At 45.2% G+C, this 8,155-nt stretch overlaps 1 protein-coding gene across 1 annotated transcript; it reads right to left on the bottom strand.

Annotated features, from left to right (window-relative positions):
- Positions 1–1,505: 1,505 nt before the first annotated feature.
- Positions 1,506–2,689, bottom strand: LOC136533829 (uncharacterized protein At4g15970-like). The gene is made up of 2 exons (XM_066526345.1): positions 2,501–2,689; positions 1,506–2,363 (listed from the first exon to the last, which is right to left on the bottom strand). The coding sequence occupies exons 1-2, from the start codon at positions 2,687–2,689 to the stop codon at positions 1,506–1,508; spliced, it is 1,047 nt and encodes a 348-aa protein (XP_066382442.1).
- Positions 2,690–8,155: the final 5,466 nt, after the last annotated feature.

Below are 8,155 nucleotides of genomic sequence, written 5' to 3'. Positions count from 1 at the left end.
TTTTTGGCTTCCCTAGTGCAGGAATTAAGTAGTTCCTCTCCATGTTTCATCAGCTTGCAGCTCCGGTTAGGTGCCCACGCATATATTGGTAGCGGATTTGTGGGGTATAGTTGTACATAAGGCCCGTGGTTGGTATCTAGTACGAAGCATGGATTTTTGGCCCAGATCAAACCCGACTCGACACAGTAGCCACCATGCCCTAGGCCAGCTTGGCCTAGCAACCAGTGCCGTGCTTGTGCTGCTGCCGTGGCATATAGGAGGACACAACAGCACAGATCAGGACCCTACAAATGCTCATATACATTAGGACCCCAAAAAACCGATGGGGAAAGGGAGCAACACTAGATCTGTGAGGGATTACAGGCTACCTGCTCTCTTTTGCCACGAAACCCTGACGAATTAAATCTCAAACCTGTGGAAAATGGAGAGGGAGAAGAGAAACGTTAGCCTTCGATAGAATCGAGCTTCAAACACCGTGGATCTAGAGCATGAGGAAGAGAGGATGCATCACTTGCTAGCACTAGTAGGACCTAGACGAGTAGGAAGAGGAAGACACTGAGGAAGCGGGGAGAGCTAGAGGGCGAGTGCAAGGGATGGAATAGGTAGAGGGGCGGCGGTGAGGATATAACGCAGATGGCATGAAAGGGGTGTGGCGGTAACCCTAGCTTCTCCCACGTGCCCGCATCTCCCGCTGCATGCAGAGAGCCAATTTTTCTAGGCCATCCAGCCCTCACTCGCGTCCTGCGTGATCTAGGCCTGCCAAGAAGCAGAATCCATTTTCGTATCCCGACAGCAAGGCTCGGGGGAGCACCTTTCATGCCGAGGGTCAAGCCGACGACCCCATCCAGGCATCCAAACGCTCAAAAACTGCATCCCGGGGGCCAGGCCGGGACAGATACAAGGAACCAAACATGCCCTTAGCATCTCACCCTGGGTTGCAAACCTTCACCTAGCTTAGCAAGAGTAGAAATTAGAGTTGTCTTGTGTTACTAATAAGTTTACCTAATGTTTATGATTTTAGTTCAAACCAAATATCCACCTCCTCTAGTAAATCTATAACTGCCGGAGGATCGGCGTCTTCGTAGCACTCTACCTCTAAAACTGAATGGGAAGAGGGACATATGGTGTTGGTCTTGCTTCTATTTCACGTGGGGATGAGGCGGTCACGTTACCTGTTGGTGAAATCATCAGCCGACCATTTGGTCCGTGCCTTCTCTTCCATTCTCTCTCGCGCACAACACGCAGCTCACCGCTATCGGTCATCATCAGCGTGTGCGGCAAAGCCGGCAGAACAGCAGCGCAGTGAAGCTTGCATGCCTATCTAGTAGTTTACATTGTTCCTCATGAAGAATAAGTGGCGTCACATATGAACTATTAGTTTGGTATTGAAAAATTACATCTCATGCTCATGCTGTATTTTAAATTATTCATCTATGTTTTAATTAACGAGAATGTATTTAAACTACTATATTTTTCATGAATCTGCCACTGAAGGTGTTAATTGTTCAGTGAGTTAGGGCAGTGGTAGTGTTGCTGCCTAGCAAACCAGCCTTCTTCTTGAACTCCTTCCACTCGTTGAACACTTCCGTGAGCTTCTCCAGCTTGGACTTGAGCCCCACGAGGCAGTTAGCATGCACCGTGCACACCTTGTTAAAATCTTTTCTGAGCTGGCAGAACCCGGTGAGGTACGCCGTTTCGACGAACTGCACCCGTATGCCGTGCTTCGCCGGCAGCGTGTCCTTCACCCTCTGGAACACGAACTGCTCGTGCGTGCGCGGATAGGACAGCCGCGCCGCGTACCAGCTCTCGTAGAACGCCACCATCCTGGCGCTCGCCTTGATGTACATGAACCCGGAGTTGGCCCACTTGTCGAGGTCGTAGGGGTTACCGTAGTACCTGTCGCACGACATGGCCAGGTCCACGCCGATGGGGATGCGCAGCAGCGGGTTCCGCAGCCAGATGATGTCCATGTCGGTGAAGACGAAGCTGTAGCCGAGCTGGAGGACCCGGGCCTGGGACAGGAACTTGCGCCACACGATCTCGAGGTAACCCTTGGCCATGTACGACTGCTGCGCCACGTAGTCGACGCCGCCGGGTTCCAGTTGCAGGTGGTAGCAGAGCGGGTGCACGCGCTGGCACTGCTCGTATGCCTTGGCGCCGTCGGCGATGATGACCAGGTGCTTCAGCAGGGGCTCCGTGCCCACGCCCTGGCGGAAGCTCTCGAGGAGGAGGTCCAGGAGCGACCCCGGCGCCGTCCATGCTTGGCTCGCGAAGGTTAGTATGACGGTCTTGTCAAGGTCGTCCATGGACGCTCGCCGCAGCAGCTCCAGGAGCTTCTCATCACCTGGAGCTGGAGCAGAGGTCTGTTTATTAAGAGAAAAATAAAAGAAGGTAATTGATTAAACCTATGAAGGTAATGAATCCAGTGTAGATGATCGACCAATTGGAGATGAACGTAACACAGGATCGGAATAAATTTTGGAGACAAATGTGCACATACCATGGCAGGTTTTTTGGTGCTGGGATCAGCGTGTGTTCTGTTAGTACTCCTACCCAAGATGAGCTCTTGCTCTGCCGGCAAGAGGCTGCGGGGGCACGGAACATGCAGCAGGAACAGGCCGAAGCAGGCCGCGGCGGTAGCTACCCCGCACAAGAAAGTCAAGAAACCCCTAGTGGTGTTCATCTTCATCTCTTTTTTTTGAACGTAAGTGTTCGTCTTCATCTCGAAGACAAGACCAATCGAGCTTGGCTACACGCGCTAGCTGCGTAGTGAGTGAAATAGTGGCATGCATGCTAGCATAGCGGCACACTCGCTCATCTTATGGCCGTTGCTCACGCCAAGATTCCAGATCAAGCTACCGAAAAATTCGGAATTGGTGCTTTGAACCGCAGGACGATGACTTTAGTTAGAGAAACCTAGAGGGTCAGCAAGCACAAGCCCCGTCGTGGCAGGCGACCTCGGTGCTCTGAAGAAGCAATTCAGGCAGCGCTTCAGAGTTAGATGGCGCTTGCCGGTCGGTACTCTCCTTGTGTCCTTGTTCCATCTTCACCCGTGCATCAGTCAGTACTACAAAAAAACTTTTTTATATGTACTAATCGGTGGTGTAAGAGTATTGTCTGAAATTATCTTAAAATTCAGGTATCCTGAAATATAGGAGAAGTGCTTAATTATTATTGCATGCTCTTCCCCCAAAAAGTATTAGTGTATGCAATCTGGATCTCAAATTATAACGCATGCCAAGTTGATGCCAGAGGACCCTCTATACATGCATCATGCATGGTCCCTCTTACCAACAATATGACCTTGATGAATGCCTTTTTTCCACATCACAAGCTACCCATCTCGGTCAAATGAACTGACGCGAATTGAACGGCATCATTGTTGCGCATTAATACTTCTTTTTAGATAATGTGTTGCACATTAATACTACCTCTATCCAAGAAACAATATAATTTAGGTGCGTTTCTTATTAGCGTGTCTCTAAAGTTTGCTATATTTTAACATGGTACTTTGTTAGAATTATATATATATACCGAGGGATCGGAGTATGATGTTATCTGCTAGAGAGAAACAAAGGAGTAAGTTGCCTTGTCATTTTCCTAAACGAGTGTGAAATACACTTCACGCCACCATGTTATACACTGCTGTATAGTAAAAAGCTTGCATCCGACTAGTCGTCTTTATGCTTATAAGGAGAGCTAACTAGCTGACTAACTTTAATTATGAATTCTTTTTGGAAAAAAAAATCTTAAGCTTTCTTTCAAAACACGATACAGACGCATTAGGGGCTCATATGTGTAGACGTACGTATACTCGACGCTCCAGTAAACACGCGCGCACTGTACTAGCGCCTCGTTCTAAGGTACTATAAACCATTCATTAGTCTTTGAGACTGACCAAGCAAAAGGGTAAGCTATTTTGACATGACATGCATGTCACGTTACTTCCTCCTGTCCCTTTTTAAATGTCATCTAGGCTTTGGTGCTGATCAAACTTTCTTAATTTTGACATTTATATCTCTAAATAAGTGTATTATAAAAATTTATCTAAAAATTAATCTAATAGTACTTACTATATATCATAAATATTAGTAATCTCTTGTGTATATTTGGTTAAGTTGGGTACTTTTGACTCATGGATATGTGTGAACAACACTTAAAAAAAGAACAGAGGGAGTACTCCGCTAGAATAATTAGACCATTCTCAGAGAAGAGTTTTATTGCATTGTTTCTAAAAATACCATATTAGATAAAAAAATAAATGAAACAACCCAATGCATAGTTTCATTCTAGTATTTTATAAATATTTAATTTCATAACTCATCTAGAGTTAGAAATCGAGCCAATAGCCCATAAAACTCAATTCTTCTTTCTTTTTAAAAACATTGACACATGTTCAAAAATACATATATGTGCCAATCGATTAAATTGCATAAGAAACCCAAGTGAAACTCCCTAACAGAAAATACGAACATCCGTTTCCAGTCGGAGAGTCAAATGAAGGGTATGTAGCATGGGCAGGTTTCCACCAAGTTCAGCAGGCAAATCAACCAACAGTCTGCAAGTGTGCAGTATTAAGCAAAGCGTTTGATTTAGCTTGCCGATGAAGCAAATAACCAGACTACTCCACCACCATGCGACGGCTGGAAAAGCGACATATATATGAGCGGGAAGCCCCTGTTTCACGTAACGTATATATGTTCGCCGGAGTTCAGTCCTAATTTGCTATTAAGAACATAAAAAAAATTATATTCACTCTTTTAAAAAGTTAAGTTCATAGATGTCATCCTACGGCAAGAAAATTTGACGTAGACATATGAATATTCGGGACCTGCTTGTATTTATTACCAAAGTTTGCTTTACCGTAGATTTGACAAGTCAAAATTGCCAAAGCTTGGACAAATATATTTGCTAAATATATGTGATTAGCCAAATATGAGATGCTTGGCAAACTTCGGTAGAAAACCAAAAGGCAATGATAGGGTGCGGCCGCCGCACCCTGCACTCAGCTCGCTGCTTCAGAGCACGCCCACACTCCACCCCCATATCTCCCTAAAAAAAATCGCTCGTCTTCTCCAGCACAGCTGCGCAGGGCCTGCTCGCCGCAGCGCACCTGCCCGCCCGGCCTTCTCTAGCGCGGCGGCGCTGCACCCGCACCCATCTCAGAATGCTCGCATGCCCCAGCCCTGGATGCTCTGCGGTCCGCGCCACCATCCAGCTCGCCCATCGCGCAAGGGGAGGCTAGGGAGGCATGCGCGTGTGCCTAGGAGGCCTGCGCTTGCGCCCCCATCAACCTCGTACGTCGATAGGAAGGGGAGACTTGCGCCTCGGTGTATGCTAGGGCCGTTGACATCCCCTTGACTAGCGCATATTGAAAGAGTATGTTTCAAGTGTTTCAGATGCTTCAGAGATATGTTGCAAGTGTTGTGTATCGATGTTGCAAAAGTAGATTGGGATATTGCACATGTTGTAATGGCTATACACGTATGTTTCAAGTGTATGTTCTAAATATTTCATCTGTTCCAAATACATGTTGCAAGTGTTTTATCTGGATGTTGCAAAAGTAGATCTCAATGTTGCATATACATACATGTTGCAAGCATATGTTTTTAGGTGTTTCATACGTATGTTAACAAGTGTTTCATCTGGATGTTGCATATTTTGCAATGGTTTTAAAATATATTTCCAGACGATTTCGCAAATGTTTCAGACACTTGTTTCAAGTATTTCATCTATCTTTTTTATATTGCATTCGTCGGTCTTTTTTTTTTGTATGTTGTAACTGTTGCATCAGGATATTTCAAAAGTAGATTAAGTGTTGCACATGGGATGCACATGGGAAGCGGCCAGCGGCACAGGCGACATTCGGGCAGCACGGGTGATGTCCAAGGCGACACGGGCCCACTGTTGGTGTGCTCGCACGCGAGCCCGACGCGCTAGGTGCCCGCTCTCTCCCTATGTGGGCACCGTCTGGACGCGATGCTAGCGAGTCCAAAAACCAAATGAATGTAAAAAGAAATTTGACTTTCCCAGTAATAAAAAATTGGCCATCAAGTAATCAGACCCTCGATCACCCTGATATATATGTAAGTTTTGAGAGTGATGGTAAAATTAATTCCCAACCGATCTACCAGTTGACTGTTTTTCAAGCACAAAAGTGGCTCATAAACAAGATTGATATATAGGATAAGACATGCATTCCTCTAGACAGAAGATCAGCCAGAAAAGGTTAGCTATGGCCATTGCTTGGTGCGTTGGATGACTACTTGCAAACCAAAGGGGTGGGGGGTGGGGGGGTGGGGGATAGAGCATGGTCCGGCCTCGACATTCCTTGCAATACCACGGACAGTGATCATGTTTCACGCATCAAAAATCATCAGAGCTGGAAAAGGGTAAAACCATGTTTTGGTAGTCCAACTGGATTGAGGGCTCAGAGCCTAGGATCATCGCTCTGGCTCTATTCCACAAAGTTCGTAGGGAAAACTTAGACTGTGCAACAAGCTTTGACTGACAATAGATGGATTAGACATGTCTGCCTGATTACAACACAGACAGAGACATACAAATTTGTCAAACTATATTATGCAATCATTGATACCCATAGAGAGTCCGGGAGAGAAGACGGAATCATTTGGGCTGGACCTCAGACGGAAAATACACAAATAAGAGTGCTTATTATCTAATTCAATTTATTGGGGATACAAACAAGCTCAAGATCAACCCAATCCAGAGAGCAAAAACTGAGACTAAATGCTGGTTCTTTGCATGGACCCTCCACAAAAAATCCTAACCGTAGACAACCTATTCAAGAAGGGATGGATAGAGAATTCCATTTGCAGGTTGTGTTACCTGCAGCCTGCAACAGCTACATACTTATGCAAAGATTGGTCTTTCACCGAGCAGGACTAGGATAAGATCATTATGCGGGGAGACTTGCATGCCCTACATACTGTCCCTTCTGGTGGCTCCATTTTTCTTGGTAGAAGCGCTCTGAGGCTAAGTGGACAAATCAGTTTGTAAAGACTCTGATGGCTTAGTAATCTACTTATAGTGGAATGTCTAGAATGAGCGAAATAGAAGAATTTTTCAGCAAAAGAGCCGACTACGGAAGAGGTGGCAATGTTGATCAAAGAATCGATTGAACAATTTCACATTGCAAAGTCGACCTCAGCTAGCGATGTTTAATTCCTTAGTCGCTTTGATCTCTTTTTGGCTCTTTGAGTGTTTCCTCCTCGGTTTGTTTTATTTTCTTTGGGCTAAGGTTGTACCGGATGGTTGTTTTTACAAATGATCGTGTTCATTGGTTGTAAGTGGTATGGGTTGCGGTCACCTCGTGACCTTTTGTATTTGTCTTTTTCTCTTCTAATAAAAATACGGCAAATCTCTTGCCCTCATTTAGAAAAAAAAAGAGTGATGGTAAAGAGATGGCAGTGCCCAATCATGAAGCAAAGTATACAACAATTAAGTGAGGCTCCTAGATAGGAGTTGCATAGATGCCATCTGATGTGAACTTTTTTTGTTTCCAAAACTAAATCTGTGCACATCAGATGGTGGTGAAATATTGAGGGTAATCTTATTGTGGTTCACATAATCAAGTGAGGCTCCTAGATAGGAGTTGCATAGATGCAGTACCAGGAGTATGTTGAAGTATCATGAGTTTCTTCCACTACTATAGGAATGATTTATAGCAACAGCTCCCTTTTTTAGTAGGGGGCAGCTCACTCAGCCACCCCTACAGTGGTATGCTCAGGACCCACTAAACCAACTGCCCTAGAAATCCATTAGTAGAGGCGGCTGGTAGAAATGGATCGATTTGTAGGGGCAACTTACTCACCAGTCGCCCCTAAAGTAAGGATTGCAGTCCCCTTCTTCCTCCTCGGGTAAGTCCCTCTTACCTGAGAAGAAAAGGAAGGGAGGCCTCGGGCATCTCCTAAAAATTGCTCTTTTAAGGGTGGAAGATTTTGATTTCAATTCATTTGGTGGAGAGGTTGTAGAAGGTAACAAAATACTATTCCAAACATTTTTTTTGAAGTTTTAGTGGTGGGTTGGTGCTTAATTAGAGTTTTATTTTTCTCTCTCTTCTATGGTGCTTGAGCCATTTATGAAGCAAATGGTACCCTTATTTAGTCCTTCCTTGATTTTAGTGAAATATTAG

This window comes from Miscanthus floridulus, unplaced genomic scaffold (assembly GCF_019320115.1).
Source record: "Miscanthus floridulus cultivar M001 unplaced genomic scaffold, ASM1932011v1 os_1245_1_2, whole genome shotgun sequence".
NCBI classification, from domain to species: Eukaryota; Viridiplantae; Streptophyta; class Magnoliopsida; order Poales; family Poaceae; genus Miscanthus; species Miscanthus floridulus.
Note: the sequence above shows the minus strand (reverse complement) of the source record. Positions and strands in the feature narration are given on the sequence as shown.